Source organism: Physeter macrocephalus, unplaced genomic scaffold (genome assembly GCF_002837175.3).
Source record: "Physeter macrocephalus isolate SW-GA unplaced genomic scaffold, ASM283717v5 random_857, whole genome shotgun sequence".
NCBI lineage: Eukaryota > Metazoa > Chordata > Mammalia > Artiodactyla > Physeteridae > Physeter > Physeter macrocephalus.
In genome coordinates, this window is record NW_021146142.1 from 1 (window position 1) to 16,797 (window position 16,797).

At 51.8% G+C, this 16,797-nt stretch overlaps 1 protein-coding gene across 1 annotated transcript in view; it reads right to left on the reverse strand.

The window, feature by feature from the left end:
* Window positions 1-6: 6 nt before the first annotated feature.
* The window catches only part of PTK7 (protein tyrosine kinase 7 (inactive)), a 27,209-nt gene continuing 10,418 nt past the window's right edge, over window positions 7-16,797 (reverse strand). Inside the window, exons 11-20 of the mRNA XM_028486363.2 lie at window positions 15,590-15,739; window positions 15,322-15,472; window positions 15,097-15,224; window positions 13,551-13,754; window positions 12,554-12,709; window positions 11,696-11,928; window positions 10,637-10,717; window positions 2,216-2,367; window positions 1,213-1,391; window positions 7-720 (exon numbers count right to left, since the gene is read on the reverse strand). Of these exons, the coding sequence (XP_028342164.1) occupies window positions 560-720; window positions 1,213-1,391; window positions 2,216-2,367; window positions 10,637-10,717; window positions 11,696-11,928; window positions 12,554-12,709; window positions 13,551-13,754; window positions 15,097-15,224; window positions 15,322-15,472; window positions 15,590-15,739 (1,595 nt within the window). The 3' untranslated portion in view covers window positions 7-559. The remainder of the gene's footprint in view (window positions 721-1,212; window positions 1,392-2,215; window positions 2,368-10,636; window positions 10,718-11,695; window positions 11,929-12,553; window positions 12,710-13,550; window positions 13,755-15,096; window positions 15,225-15,321; window positions 15,473-15,589; window positions 15,740-16,797) is intronic.

Consider the following 16,797-nt stretch of genomic DNA (forward strand, 5'->3'; position numbering starts at 1 on the left):
AGAAGGGTGGGGAGGAGGCGTAGGTCTGGGTCAGCGTGCACATGTCCATGGCGGGGGGTGGGGGGGACTCGCTGGCTGGGTCCTCCATGATCCTAGTGCAGACCCCAAAGTGGTCCCCAGGGGCCAGAACAATCCAGGACTTGAGTATATTAAGGAACTCCCCTTGAAGCCAGCTCACCTCCAGCCTAGCCCTCCCCCGATGAAGTTGGCAGGTGAGTGGCAGGACTGGACCTGGTGGAGGGGAGGAGACCCAGGCCAGAAATTGGGGTTACCTGAGGCACCCACACTGTCCCTGATGGGGGAAGGGGTGGCAGAGAAAGCTGCCCAGCCCAAAGCCCCAGTCAACCAGTCTGGGTCCAAATCAGCCTCCCCAAGGGCTGAGGATGAGGAAGAGGAAGAAAGCCCAGGCCCTACCTGACCTCAGCAGTGCCTGTGGTGCCTGGGCGGTGCCCCTAGGGCCCAAGAGGACCAGGATCTTGCCCATCATGCTGTGGGCACCCCTCAGGAGGTCCTCCCCTGCCCACGCCATCCTGAGGCACAGCCTGCCTGGGCTCCCTCCTCACGGCTTGTTATCAGCGGGGCTGTCTCCCAGGGTGTTGGCGATCTCGCTGAAGGAGGGCCGGTCCTTGGGGCTGAGGGCCCAGCAGCGCTGCATCAGCCGGTAGAGCTTGGAAGGGCAGCCCTCAGGTTGTGGGAGTCTGGCCTTCCCAGCCTGCAAGTCTGCAGAAAGACGGTGGGAAGAGGGTTAGTCAAAATATTTAACCACCTGTCCAACACTCTGTGGAGCCTGCAGTTCCCACAGGCAGCCACGTGAGGGAGACTCTGAGAGACGCTGGCCAGTGTGGATGAGCAAGGATTCAAGGAGTTTATAGAAAGCATCTTGCAAGCAAAGGGGAGGACTCCCCTGGTCCCAGCTCTCTCTGGCTGGCGGGGGCAGGGTCCAAGCAGCACAAGAACCAGACAATGCACAGGGGCTGAAGTGGGGTCAATAGGCAGGCGCCAGAGTAGCTAGAGTGAACGCTGGGGACAAGGGCTATTTACCAACCAGTATGAAGGTATTTTGGTAATCTAACAAGTGGAGTGGCCATATCCGTGTACGTGCTGATACCAGCCCTGAGAGGGGAGGGGGGTGCTGAACTGGCCCCGAGACCCTGAGCAAGCTCTCCACCTAGAGAACATCTGGAATTGTCTCTCGGAAACACAGCTGCCTACCTGCCAGCACTTCATCGTCTGCCTGCCCACCATGGGGCATTTCCCCGTGAGTGAACACTTCCCACATCAGCACGCCGAAGGCCCAGACATCAGACTTGGTGGAGAAGTCGCCCTCCAGGATGGCCTCAGGGGACATCCAGCGAAGCGGCACCCAGGCCTGGCGGAAGTGGTAGTACTCACTGCAGGACAAGAGGACACACAGGCATGGGGGTGGGGGAGTGAGGGGCACAGTCTGGGATCCCAACCTCATCCCAGGTCTGGGTCTCATACCCAAGCTACAGCCCAGATTTTCTGTATCAAGGCATTCAGGGAAATTGGAAACATTTTTGATTAGCAAGGGGTGGGGTGGGGGGGGTTGTATACTGGATGAAATCTGGAGGCTTCCACATGGGGTCTGACGGTTAAAAAATTCCCTAAGAATCAGACTTCGCCTAATGTCAATATTTAAAAGCTAATAATCATGCATACTTTCTATATTAGTTTAAAAGTGTGAAAAATGAACACGTTAAATGGAAAGAAATCTTAAAGAGCTTTACTAGTGATAACCCAATCACCCAATCATGACTAAAGCAACAGTCAGACAAACCAGGGTGAGTCAGAACTGGGATGACTCGAGGGGAAGTTCCCGGAGGCACTAGGTAATGTATATTCCAGCGCAATCTCTGGCTGCGGGTGCTGAGCTTTAAGTCTTAGCCTTAAAAATAATAATTACTGAATTCAGGAAGTTACAGAGGGAACCATATGAATGGTTAAATTCTATATAAAACTATATAAAGTGTGACTAGTCACTTTTGAAAAAGGTTTATAATTTTTTTATCACTAGAGAAAATGTGTAAGATCAGGGAGTCGTGTTCCACTGGCTGGGAAGCCTACTGCACCCTTGGAAGAGGGTGGGAAGGTTCTGCCCCTCCTGGGGCCTCCAGCTTTGGACTAAGCCCTTTCCCACCCCCCCACCAGCTATGTCTGCCCTCTGCCCCTCGCCCACCCCACCTGTGCCCCCTACCTGTTGTACACGTCCTTGCTGAGCCCCAGGGCCGACACCTTCACCTGTCTCTGAGCGCTGACCAGGCAGTTTCGAGCGGCCAGGTCCTTGTGCACAAAGCGGTTGTTGGACAGATGCTCCATTCCCAGGGCCACCTGGGTACACAGAGACACCTGGAACGAGAAAGGGGGCTGTCAGAGCAGATCAGGACTGGGGTATTGGCGGACCGCCCTTGACACTGCTCTTGGTGGGGTCTCAGCACCATTAATGTGATGCTGGAGGAAGCCCCAAAACAAAGGCACAAGAGCCTGTTCCCTTCTCTATAAAATGGGAATAACAGGACCTGCCTCCTGGGTTGTTGGAGAACTGAATTGAATGAAATGAAGTTTTCGGCCCCACTCCCATGCACAGCAGGTGCTAGATTAAGTGAGTGACAGGTGGGGTGGGGAGAACACACAGTGACCACCTGCTGAGTGAAAAATAACGGGGCAGTAAGTATAGCTCACATCTTTATGGGTTGTTCCTCTTTTTTATTTACTTCAAAGTTACATATTTTCTACTAGTTGCATTTCATAAAAAACAAAATAAACAATCATATATATCTATATATAAAATATATGTGTGAGCGAAGGTAGACACACACACACACACACACACACACACACACACACACACACACGCACTGGATGCCTCTGAGAAGGGTAGCTGGAGGCCAGAGAAAAAAGGTAGGGAAACTTTTGGTTTATATTTTGGTGTGAACTACAATGACAGGCCTCCAGAAGCCCCCCACTGGCTCCTTCCCCATCACAAATTCTCCTCTCTCCTCAAGAGGTAATCAGTATCCTGACTTTTATGAAAATAATGTGTCTGTTCTTTACAGTTTTACCGCTTATGCATATGTTCCTAAACAAACAATACAATTCCATTTTGCCTGTTTTAGAACCAGATAAGGCTGCAAGCATACAAATACGTATATTCCTTTGTGCCTTGATTCTTTCACTTAAATTGCAAGGTTCATCCTTTTTTTGGGATATCATTGTACTGAGTTTTTTCATCATAAACACATCATAATTTATTCCTTCTAATGTCGGTGGAAATGTTCCCCCCACCCCGCCAGATTTTCGCTATTAAGAACAGTGCTGGACATGGGGAGGGGGAAGGGTAAGCTATGACGAAGTGAGAGAGTGGCAGGGACATATATACACTACCAAATGTAAATTAGATAGCTAGTGGGAAGCTGCCGCATAGCACAGGGAGATCACCTCTGTGCTTTGTGACCACGGAGAGGGGTGGGATAGGGAGGGAGGGAGATGCAAGAGGGAAGAGATATGGGAACATATGTATATGTATAACTGATTCACTTTGTTGTAAAGGAGAAACTAACACACTATTGTAAAACAGTTATACTCCAATAAAGATGTTAAAAAAAAAGAACAGTGCTGGGCAACTACTGAGCCCACGTACCACAACTACTGAAGCCCGCGTGCCTAGAGCCCGTGCTCCACAACAAGAGAACCCCATGCACCGCAATGAAGAGTAGCCCCCGCTCGCCACAACCAGAGAAAAGCCCGCGTGCAGCAATGAAGACCCAACGCAGCCAAAATTAAATTAAAAAAAAAAAAAAAAAAAGGAACAGTGCTGGGTACTTCCCTGGTGGCACAGTGGTTAGACTCCGAGCTCCCAATGCAGGGGGCCCGGGTTCGATCCCTGGTCAGGGAACTAGATCCTACATGCATGCCGCAACGATAAGTTCGCATGCCACAACTAAGGAGCCCACAAGCCACAATTAAGGAGCCCACTGGCCACAACTACGACCCGGCACAACCAAATAAATAAGAGCGTGACCTCTCTCTTCCTCCCTCCCTTCCTTCCTCCCTCCCTCTATAAAAAAGAAAAAAAACAGTGTTGTTATGAATGTTCTTATGAGTGTATACATGCATGAGTTTCTCTAAGATACCTCGTGTGGGGTCAAGGACTGGGAGTAGCTCTAGCATTACAAAATAATGAAAAACTATTTTCCAAAGTGTAAGAGAGTTGGGGAGATTTTTCACTGATACCTTTTAAAAGTTTTTGAGCCATGTGAATGTATTACACATAATACATTATATAACATATTAAATGTAATTATAATTAAGAAATATTAACATTTAAAAAATATACACCAGGGCTTCCCTGGTGGCGCAGTGGTTGAGAATCCGCCTGCCGATGCAGGGGACACGGGTTCGTGCCCCGGTCCGGGAAGATCCCACGTGCCGCGGAGCGGCTAGGCCCGTGAGCCATGGCCGCTGAGCCTGCGCGTCCGGAGCCTGTGCTCCACAACGGGAGAGGCCACAACAGTGAGAGGCCCACATACCACAAAAAAACAAAAACAAAAACAAACAAAAAATATATATATACACCAATGCACTGAATGAATATCAACTGAGCATCTACTATACACCACATACAACTGGGTGCTGATGGAATATAACAGGGATGGCAAGACTGGGCTCCTGGTGAGAGGGCAGTCTAAAAGGGAGGTAAGAATTGTACCTGCAGAAGGGTGCCACCAATTGGGGGAAGGTGAGCCATGCCAAACAGAGGTAAAATCAGAGCACCAGGAGAGTGCTTGTAAAGACCAATGGTCCCTATGCCTCTGTCACCTTATCCAATCGTTGGGAGCAACACCAAGGGACACAGGACATGTAGCATTTCCTTGTGTATAAAAACAAGGCAAACAGAAATGCAAAGAGGTCCGCGTGGAAGGTTATTTAACAAGTTACTGGCCAGCTGTGTATTTCTTCCAGCACACAGACTCACTTTCAGGATCCATAAGGGAGAAACCACCCACCACATCCTAAATCGCGGAGAGACAAATGTGGCCAATGACCAGTATCATGGGTGATCAAGAAAATGCTAATCAAGACCCGACAAGGTATCATTTGCCTTTTGACTGCAAAAGGTCAAAAGTCGGCCTCTAACTTACCACCAATGGTTCAGAAAGATGCATAAAAATAATAATATACAGACACAGAGAATAATAAAGCAAATGAGGCAAAATGTAAACAACTGAATCTGGATAAAGGGTTTGTAGGAGCTCCTTGAACCATTCTTACAGCTTTTAAGTTTGAAATATCAAAATGAAACAAACATACACACATACATACACACGCCGATAAACACATTAAAAAAATAACAATAACTAAGTAAGTAAAAGCAGCCTGTGTGTGGACCAATGAGAGTATGTCGCAGATTAACCAAGATTATGGTTTATCTGATTCTATGTCCCTGAAGTTCAAAAAGGAACAAAGGTGAATGTGAGTGGTAGAAGGGCTCCTCCCACATTACCCAGGGCAAGAAGGAGACCACCCAGTCAGAGAGAAGGGGGTGGGAACACTGGTTGTGCACCTACTGTGTGCCCGGGCCCTGAGCCAAGCTAGCTGCTCCCCTGCTTGCTCTCTGTGAGGTGGGCTCCTCCTCAGCTTTGCCCACAGTCCCAGCCAAATGCCAAAGCCTGGCTCTTTCCTCAACACTGCAGCCGCCTTTCCTGGATCACCTCACTATGGATGGGGGCACAGGAAGGGCTGTCTGCCATCAGTGACCCCAGGGGTGGGGTGCTGGCTGTGGACTGGCCCTTCGGCATCCCTGGCTGGCTCCGAGCAGCTTCACCAGCCTGGCTCCCAGGGTCACAGAAAGGCCAGGAGAAGAGCTGAGTCCAAACACTGGGAGAGGGGTCACTCCAAAGACAGAGGTCTTCTCAGTCTGTGTGCTCTGACCAGTGAGATCCCTGCAGGCCCCACTGCCTCCACTGGAGAGTTGCTAATTGTGGTCACAACCTACTAGTATGGCATAAAACCCATTTAGTGAATCTTAACCAGCATTTTTTTTTTTTAAGGGAGAGAAAATATCAGAGTGTATCACACGTGGTAAGGATAACTATCATTCATGGAACTTTTTTCATTTTTTAAATATACACGTCTGGGACTTCCCTGGTGGCGCAGTGGTTAAGAATCCGCCTGCTAATGCAGGGGACAATGCTTCAAGCCCTGTTCCGGGAAGATGCCACATGCCGAGGAGCAACTAAGCCTGTGCGCCACAACTACTGAGCCTGCGCTCTAGAGCCCGCGAGCCACAACTACTGAGCCCACGTGCCACAACTACTGGAGCCCGCGCGCCTAGAGCCTGTGCTCCGCAACTAGAGAAGCCACCGCAATGAGAAGCCCGTGCACCGCAATGAAGAGCAGCCACCACTCGTCACAACTGGAGAAAGCCCGCACGCAGCAACAAAGACCCAAATTAATTAATTAATTAATTTTTTAAAAGTGACACTTTAGAATATTTTAAAAATAAATAAATATGCACGTCTGTGCTGCATTGTGATGTAAAATGTGCTTTTTTTTTTGCTACTGTGGGTCTCAGTCAAAAGTTTAAAAACAATGGTCTACACCTGCGCTGTCCAAAACAGTAGCCCCCTAGCCCCGTGTAGCTATTTAAGTTAATTAAAACTTTATAAAATAAAAAATTCAGCTCCTCCGTCTCTCTAGCCACATGCTAAGTACTCAGTAGCCACATGGGGCTGGTGACCACTGCACTGGACAGCACAGGTACGGAATGCTTCCACCACCTTGGGAAGTTCTATTAGGCAGCACTGATCCCAAGCACGACCAGTCTGGACCCATTACATATCCAATATATCGACTGACACTGCATGTGCAGACGGGCTGAACGCGGGCCGGACCCAGCCAAAAGTTTAAAAACAATGGTCTACACCTGCGCTGTCCAAAACAGTAGCCCCCTAGCCCCGTGTAGCTATTTAAGTTAATTAAAACTTTATAAAATAAAAAATTCAGCTCCTCCGTCTCTCTAGCCACATGCTAAGTACTCAGTAGCCACATGGGGCTGGTGACCACTGCACTGGACAGCACAGGTACGGAATGCTTCCACCACCTTGGGAAGTTCTATTAGGCAGCACTGATCCCAAGCACGACCAGTCTGGACCCATTACATATCCAATATATCGACTGACACTGCATGTGCAGACGGGCTGAACGCGGGCCACTACCAAGAGTTAGGGGAAATCTCATCTTCTTGGTGCATTTTCTTTATCAAAAGGGAAGCCACAAAATCTCTGGAGAGCTTCCAACCAACTGCATGAGCCAATGAGGTCAGGTGAACAGGTCCACCAGGATTACTGAGCCGTCCCTGGGTGCAGAGCCGGGCACTGGATCTCCAAGGAAAAGTAGAGGTCATGCTCCCCAAAAGAGCTCCCAGGCTGCCATCCTCAGGAAGCCCCAAGTGGCACTGGTGGTAAAAGGCATTATCAATGGACACACTCTACTTCAGGCTTCAAAACGCCAGGGCATTGTCCAGCCTTGCCCGGTTGTCTGTAAGGGGCAGACAAAGGCTTTTGTAACAAGCCCTCATCAGACTTGGCTTTCCCCTCAGCCTGCCCTCTCTGCTCTGGCTCACAAGCTAAACAATCTGCTGCTAGTCATGGGAACAGAAGACAGAGGTCTTGGCCCAGTGACTAACTTGCTATCTTTCCAGAGAAGCAGTGCTTCTGGAAATACTGGCTAAGCGAGGACAGTAAAAGGGAATTCTGTTAACCCAAGCCAGTTAAGTGTTTCCTTACTGTTGGGCAAACAGCCATCACATGGCCACGGGATTAATTTTCAAATGCTGTTATAAACACCTGCACTTTGGTAAAGACCAGATCCACCCCTCCTTTCCAACTTTAACACCCTGGGGGCTCGCCCGAGTTCTGGCTAAGCCACCGTGACACTTCCCTGCTCTTCCCAAACAGGCTGCTGCTTCCTATCCGGCATCTGACTGCTTAAAGCAAAGCGCCGTCCACCAGGTATGCTAAGCTGCCCCTGCTCCTGGTCCCATCATTAGCCTGCAGGTGATCCACGGAGAAATCACAGGTTACAGGGCTCAAACTTCAAAATCTCCATCATCTTATCAGCTACGCTAACAAGCATCACCTACAATTATGCCACCACCCAGGGCCTGTGTCTTTGATCGCTATCACGATCCCATAGCTATCCTGGAATCCTCCTGAGGCTCCTCCCAGTCCAGGCATGGTACCCTCATTCCAGCTCTAGCTGGCCAGGGAGCAGCCTGCTTACCACTCTACCTCCCTTTGAAAACTGAACGTTTTCTCCTTCTATTCCCCCAGGACCCCGGGAATATAAAGTGGCACAGCAGCTCACTAAATTATTAGCGCAAGAAAGCATCTACAAATTTTAATACAGCTTTCCTAAGAATTTTCATTTTCATGGAATCCCCCAAAAGAAGTGTTTTTCAAACTACTGATCGAGACTCATATGGGTCTCAAAAACAATTTAGTGGGTTAAAAAAAAAAGATAGGAAATATTAAGTGCATCAAATATAGGGTTGTGAAAGATTAATTTTAGTTGTGTGTGTGTGTGTGTGTGTGTGTGTTTGCTGGGCCATGATGTAAAATGCATTTTTTAAAATAAATTTATTTATTTTATTTATTTATTTTTTTTGGCTGCGTTGGAGTCTTCGCTGCTGCGTGCAGGCTTTCTCTAGTTGCAGCGAGCAGGGGCCACTGTTCATTGCGGTGCGCGGGCTTCTCATGGCGGTGGCTTCTCTGGTTGCGGAGCACGGGCTCTAGGTACACGGGCTTCAGTAGTTGTGGCTCGCGGGCTCTAGAGCGCAGGCTCAGCAGTTGTGGTACACAGAGCTTAGCTGCTCCGTGGTATGTGGGATCTTCCCGGACCAGGGCACAAACCCATGTCCCCTGCATCGGCAGGAGGATTCTTAACCACTGCGCTACCAGGGAAGCCCTAAAATGCATTTCTTATAGGGGACTTTAACCAAAACCATTACAAAGCCACTATCCTACTCCTGGGCTCCTTGAACCTTAATGAGCTTAAGAAACAGCTGGAGAGCTTGTTTTAAAAATGTGGATCCTCAGACCCCACTCTCACGGAGTCCGTCCTAAGTCTGAGGTACGGTCCATAAATCTACAATTTTTTAAAAAAATAATGCCCTTCCCCCACCATCCAATGCAGAATATCGTCCTTGGAGAGTATGAAACCCAACTTACTGAATTATCCCCGTCAAGTTCAAGACGCTTGGGCAAAAAAGTGTGGAGAGATCTTCAGCAACAGTGGTGACGACTCTCAGCCAAAGAGAGTGCCTCGGGTCACGTGATGGAAATCACTTCCTGTCACCTGCCTACGCCCCTGTCCCAGACAAAGCAACATACCTAAACTCCTCTTCTTCCCACCATTCACCTACTTCTTTTTTTTTTTTTTTTTTATAAACGTATTTATTTATTTTTGGCTGCGTTGGGTATTCGTTGCTGCACACGGGCTTTCTCTGGTTGCGGCAAGCAGGGGCTACTCTTCATTGCGGTGTGCGGGCTTCTCATTGTGGTGGCTTCTCTTGCTGCGGAGCGTGGGCTCTAGGTGCGCGGGCTTCAGTAGTTGTGGCTCGCAGGCTCCGTAGTTGTGGCTCGCGGGATCTAGAGCGCAGGCTCAGTAGTTGTGGCGCACGGGCTTAGTTGCTCCATGGCATATGGGATCTTCCCGGACCGGGGCTCGAACCCGTGTTCACTGCATTGGCAGGCAGGATTCTTAACCACTGTGGCACCAGGGAAGCCCTCACCTACTTCTTGTCCTTGAGACTTGAACTCGAATGGCTTTCTCTACCAGGAGACCTTCTTTGTTAACCACACTGTCTGTCCACCTAAAGGACGTGGACGTCTTCAACGTCTCTTATTCTATTTCTCTCACTTGCTTTCTGTGTCTTACCTGAAGTCTGTAAGGCACACGCCTTACTCACTTACCCAAGCTCTCCCACTAGATCCTAAGTGCCACAAGGACGTGCGGCAGCCTCAATTTTGCATCCCCAAGGGCCCATGATGCCAGATTCACTGGCTCCACGCGTGTCCTGATTTGTGAGCTCTGGGGTCCTGACATCCCACCCAGCTGGAGAAGCACGTCCTGTCCTGTGGCTTTCCATATACAGCCACAGCAGACAATCCTGTGGATTCTCGGAGATGGAGGCAGGGGCACCATGTCAGGAGGCCAGTTCACAGGCGGAGCATGAAGAAACACGCTCAGGGCCATGCCCAGCCCCAAAGGCCCCTAGACGCCCAGGCTGCCTGCTGCTCCTCCAGCTCAGCGTCCAAGGCAAGCGACAGACGTCCTGCTCCAGTGGCCAAAGCGAAGGGCAGCTCTTCTCTCCGAAGGCAACATGGCCACACAAAGCCACTCACGGGCTCCATGACTGGGACAAGTCACCTAATCTCTCTAGACCTTGGCGTCTTCACCCACAACTCGGATAGCGACATGTATCGCAGAGGATCACCGTGATCGCTGAGGTAAGCGGGGCCTGGCCCACAGGCTGCATTCAACCAGTGCACTTCTGTTAGGTAACTGCCCCGGGTCCTGGCCCACCCTGGGGGCCTCGACCCGCCCCCGTCCTCACCTTCTGCTTCGTGCTGAGGGGCTGCGACTTCAACTTTTCATCCTTGCTCTTGGAAATCCTCAGGAACTGTTTGAGGTCTCCCTGAGGAAAAGCCAAGAGCCTCTGTCAAGTAAAGAGTCCAGCCGGTATCTCCTAAACATCCAACCCAGCAGGTGCTCACAAGGTACCCGCCCCGGGGGGATGCGGGTGGGGGGGTGTGAGGAGCCCTGACCTGAATGCCCCCTCCCATGGGGAGAGTCCAGTGGGAATTAAAAACTATAGGAAGTGCCTCCTAGAAGCTCTCCGTCAGAAAGGGAGGAGGACGGTCATTGCGACCCTCAGGGGAGGCCCCAGATGGGCAGGTGAGGAAGCCCCTGCCCTGAGGGAGCCAAGAGAGGAAAACCCCACAGCCCCCAACCCTCTGTCTTCACAGGGTCTTCACGGACCTCAGACAGGAAGGCTGTGCCCTCCAGACATAACAAAGAGGGGACACCAGCGGCAAAAACATGCACAAAGTGCTCATCAGCACCCACTAACGGAAAGACGAGGGTCACTCGGCCCCCTTCCTGCCCCCGAGCTGGGGAGTTTGACAAGCAGCACTTTGAGGACCAAGGGGATCAGGCCTAGACGGGCCGGGGAATGAAGAGTGAGGGGTGGAGCTGGGCGTGACAAGCAGAGTGGAAAGAGAAGGCTAGTGGCTGGGTTAACACTGTCCCTCAAGGGGTACGGGCTGCAGGGAAAGAAGGAAAGCCAGTTTCTGAAGTGTTTACTCTCAAGGGCTGACAAGCCCTGGGGAGGAAAAAAAAAAAAGACAAACCAAAGAAAACAAGAGTCAGAGAAGAGGACCTGGAACGCATCCAGGCAGCAGGCAGAGGGAGAAGCCGGAAGAACCTGGGCCCCACCCCAGACCTGGGGCTGGCAGATGGGGTGCGGGTCAACGAAAGGTGGGTGTCGGAGAGCTGGGGGGACAGGCGGCTGAGCATCCCAAGGTGGTGACAGCAGGTTCCCACGGGGCTCCCCGCCCCCCAGGTCAGAGCACTGCCCAGCCCGAGACAAGCAGGGCCCCGGCCAGCGGCATACCAGGTCCACATACTCCAGCACCATGTAGTGGGGCTCGGCCTCCCGGCACAGCCCCAGCAGCCTCACCACGTTGGCGTGGTTCAGCTTCCCAAACATCTCGAACTCCCTCCGGAAGTCCAGCTGCTGCTGTTCGTCCCGGCTCTGCAGGCTCTTCACAAGCACCAGGGTCTCTGGCACCCCCTCCTCCAAGCCCTGCGCCTTTGCCAGGAACACCTCCCCAAACTCGCTCTTCCCTGCGGGCACACGTCTGAGTCGGCCAGCAGCCTTCCCCGGAGCAGAGAAAGCCCCTGACTTGGGAGGCGCCTGGCCTGCGTCACACAGCAGGGAGTCTCTCTGCTCCACCCACCTGGACCAGGCGGTGGCCCCAGCTGTGTGCGTGACCCTGAGCAAACCACCTCCCCTTCTGCCCTGGGCTTGGCAGTCGCTAACAGTGAAATAAAGGGGTCAGATTAATAGTATTTTCAGAGGGTGGTCTGTATGAGACTTTTAGGTCGTTCACCATAAACAGATCTTAGTTCTACATTCTAACCTATGCTCAGAAAACATTTAACTAGCACAGATCCGTAACTTCTCACAGTTCTTCCTAAAACAAAGCTAACTTTAGTTAGATTTTTTTTTAAAGGTGAGAGAGAGTCAATCTAAAGAAAACATCAAGTGAGTAATACACAGGAATGACAAAATCTGTGGAAGTGGGGCGTGGACAACGGGGGGGGACACACTGGACCGGGCCTCCCCAAAGCTCCCTCCATTTCTGATGTTCTGGGCCTCTGGGACTCCAGAGCCACCAGCCCTAGTGCAGCCCCAAGACAGACCAGAGCCTGTAGTTAAGCAGGGGTGATGATGGCCAAGGCAACACACCCAGTGTGGTGATGGGCTGCAGGCTGGCCCGAGGGAAGTGCATCTTGTCACTTGTGCTGTGGCGTTTGTTGGTGGTCGCGGAGCCGGAGCCCAAGCTGGTCAAGGCCACTTCCTCTTGGATCTCTGCTGAGGGCTGTCCGTTCTGCAGAGGCCCGCCTGTGAAGAAGGGGCAGGGAGGGTGTCAGGATAAGACCTGACACTCTGGCCACCACGGGGACTGCAGTTCTTTTCCACAATCTCCCACTTCCACCAAAGGAGTCCAATCCTGGGGTCCCACACAAAATCCACACACAATCCAACCGATGAACTGATGGGGCTGGGGCGAGGGAGACAGGCATCCCTTAGGGTATGACCACTTATTGACACAGCCAATTACAACTTTTGAAATGGAACAAACTGCACAAGTCTCATTGAGTCACTGGTCCCTGGACAGCATGGTGACATAAGGGTTTTTGCTTTCATAGGGTCTCCTACAGGCACAAAGGGAAAATCACAACAAGGGAAACCCAGGCCCTGCTCCTGAACTCCTAAACTGAGAGGGGAGACCCAGCAATGTCCCCAGGGGGCTCCCAGTCGGAGGAGAGAAGGACAGGAGGAGGGAAACAGACAGACAGATCGCCCCTGGGGAAACTCAAAGACTAATGGGGGGAGACAAGGTGTGCAAAGAAACATGAACACATATACTTAAATTATGCCTGTGGCTTCGAACTGCAGGGAGAAGGCAGGGAAACGTAGGAGGCTGGCCCAAGAGGCTCCAATGAGCAAGGTGTAAGCCAGGTTGCACAGAAGCCAAGGCCCAGGGAATCGGCCAACTCCAGGCTTCCAGCTGGGATTGGGGCAGGGGGGCGGCGGGCGGGGGGGAAGGGGGATGGGGGGGCGGTGCGGCTCTGCTCTGGCTCCAGCTGTCCCTCCAGTGCCACAGCGCTGTCCTCCGTGGCCACGGGGGGGCGCTCAGCACCTGCGCACAGTACCGCCTCCCTCTTCCTGGGCCCCTCACCATTGAGGCACTCCATCTCTGGCTCCTCGCCCTCCGGCTGCTTCTGAAGCCGCTTGGCCTTGCAGCGCTTCTTGCAGTAGAACATGAGGCCCAGCACGGCAATGATGTAGGCCACGGCGGCGCCCACCGACAGCCCGATAGTCTGGATCATCTTGTAAGGTGGAGGGCTGCCCAGGCCCTCCGACTCCTCCAGCACCGGCTTGTCTGAGAGACATACAGATGGGTGTGAGCAGGGGCCGCTGAAGCAAGCCCAGCCCTACTTCTCTACTGGCCGCTCCCTACTGCACACATAAGACAACCTCCCAGACACTTGGCCTGACCAAGCCAGAGCGACCCAGGGAGGGTCACCACCAGCAATGGCGTCAACAAGGGCCAGGTCCTCAGGGCCCCACCAAGGCCAGAGGGAGCTCTGCAGGAGTTGAGGCCAGTGATTCCCAAGCTGGCTCTGCATCTGGACACGAGGCCAGGGACACAACTAAGAAGCACACCTGTCAGCCCCACCACAAACCCACACTGTTCGTTAACAAGCTTCCTGAGTGACTTGACATCACGAGTCAGGCTCTGAAGAGCTGCATCTAGGAACTTTTGGTTTAGAATCCCAGCCATCACCCAGCACAGAGTGGTTCTTCAAGAAATGTATTGGTAGGGACTTCCCTGGTGGTCCAGTGGTTAGGGCTCTGCGCTTCCACTGCAGGGGGCATGGGTTCAATCCCTGGTCAGGGAACTAAGATCTTTCATGTGCAGCACGGCCAAAAAAAAAAAAAAAAAATTAAAAAAAGAGAAATGTATTTGCAGAAGGGATCTTCTAGTCTAGGGGCTTTCAGTGGCCTCAGGTCCCATGGAGAAAGAGGTACCAGGAGGGAGAGAGGCCCAAGCGGGAGGCCATGCAGGATCCCCCAACTCTCACACACACCCAGTGGCTTCAACCAAGGAGGCTGTCACTTCACCTTACCCATTTAAAGTTCCACATAAAACTTTGTCTAGAAAACCAGTTCTGCTGCTAAACCAAAAAAAGTTTGAAACCTCTCATTTAAACCACTCCCACCTTACAGACAGAGAAAAAAGCCCCTGGGGAGGAAATAACACCTGCAAGGGCACAGAGGGGTGGTTAGCAAGAGAGGCCAGACCCAAACCCCAAGTCCCTGACCCTAGTCAGGGTGTTTCACCTGACACTTCATCCTCTCTGGGCCTCCAGGGTAAAGGAAACTTGTGCTGCTGTATCCTGGCCTGATCCCCTCCCCGCCCACCCAGGGACCTATAGGGAGACCTGGGAGGAAGCATTTTAGGACAAGGGCACCATTCCCCTGACTTCTCCGGAACAGACACACACCCACTAGCCGTGGAATGTTTAAGGGAGAGCCCAGGTCCAGGCAAGGAACCTGAGACTGACTGTGAGGTGGCCTGGTGGAGGGGACACGGCTGAATGCCCTCGCCCACTGCAAAAATGGTTTCGTGCCTTCTGTGTACAGGGGTCGACGAGCACAAGGATGAGAAAGAAGTGAGGTGCCCCCACTTCCTGTGCAGGACACCCCTCCAGGTCCCATACCCACGACATAGAGGGGGGCCTCCGTGTGCTTGATGTTGCAGCTGTTGCCCGCGATGCAGGTATAGCGGCCCGAGTCCTCGGGGGCAACATCGTGGATCACCAGGGAGCCGTTCTGGAAGATGTGCATCCTGCCAGGAGAGAAGTCACAGCCTTGCCCACCAGGCCAGCTCCAGGGAGACTGGGCTGCAGGAGAGGCAAGGTGGGTGTGGGAAGGAGGCAGCCTACCTGGGTCCCAGCTTGGTGGGGTCCAGGATACGGTCTTTGCCCTTCCACTGAATGAGTGGCTTGGGGTCCCCCTGGGCCTCGCACCGCAGCAGGGCCGTGTGGCCCTGGTACACGGTCGTGCGCTCCGGCTCCACCTTGAAGGTGATGAACACTGGATGGGAAGAGCCCGGTGAGGGGCAGGGAGCACTGAGCAAAGGGGCTGGCGGGGTGCAGGCAGCTGCCCCACAGGGCCCGCCAGCCCCAGCCCCAGCACTCTGCACGGTCGCACCTGCCACGGTGAGCTGGACGTGGGCACGGATCTGGCCCTGCAGCCCATTGGAGGCGATGCAAGTGTAGTTGCCAGCATCATTGCGGGTCACCCTGGAGAAGTGCAAGGTCCCGGCGTTGTCTGTCACCCACTCTGGAAGGCTGCTCCCATCTACAGGGGCAACATTGGGGAATGATGGGATGGACCAGAGTCCCACGGGTGGCCAGCAATGCCCTCAGTCACTCACCTCTACTGAAAAACACGCCATCGCTCCTGGCTGTTCACAGACAAGATCCAAATGCTTGAGCCAGGCATTGGAAGTCCCTATTCTGACTCCTTTTCTAATTTTTCAGTCTCACGTCCTTCTACTGCCCTGGGTAACGTTCCACTTCCACCAAACTGGCCTTCTGGTTGGGCTTGGAATTTGCCTTGCTCTCACCCTCACTGCGTGTCACTCTCCACTCCTAGAACCCATTCCTGCTCTTTGCCATCGTCCCACCCCCCACAGACAGCTCCCCCAGACAACTGAGCAGAGACAGCCCACTTGCTACTCAGAATCTACAACCCCACTCTCTCTCACTGTTAATGGGAATGTAAAAACTTTTAAGAAACAATTTGGCCATTCCCGTCAAGGGTTGTAAAAATGTGCATACCCTTTTATACATAATTATTCCATTTCTGGGAATCTTTCCCAAAGGAAATAAACCCAAGTCCAGAAAAAACTCTGCCTCAAGATGTTTACTGCAGCAATAAAAAGATGAGAGAGAGAGAGAGAGAGAAAGGGAGGGAGGAAGGGAGGGTGGTTAACAACCCAAATGTCCAACATTTAGGGGCTATTTAAGTAAATTACAGTGAATCCAATCATTGGAATATTATTGCAATCATCAAAACCAATGTTTATGTACAAAACCACGGGGAAATGCTTGATAATGTTAAGTAAAAAAAGATAAAATTACATACAGTTATCTGCATCTTCCATTTCTATAGTAAGCATGACTTACTCATGGAAGTATAGTAAGTGAAAATTATATGTATAGTAAAACTGCTATGTAAAAACAAAAAGATGTACACAGAAAAAGGTACACACCCAGAGATGACTGATGGGGGGATTATGCATAATTTTCTGCCAAAATTTTCTAAAGGATTACTTTTACGTTGGAAAGGACTATTTTGAAAAGGGGGAAAGAGGGCTTCCCTGGTGGCGCAGTGGTTGAGAGTCCGCCTGCCAA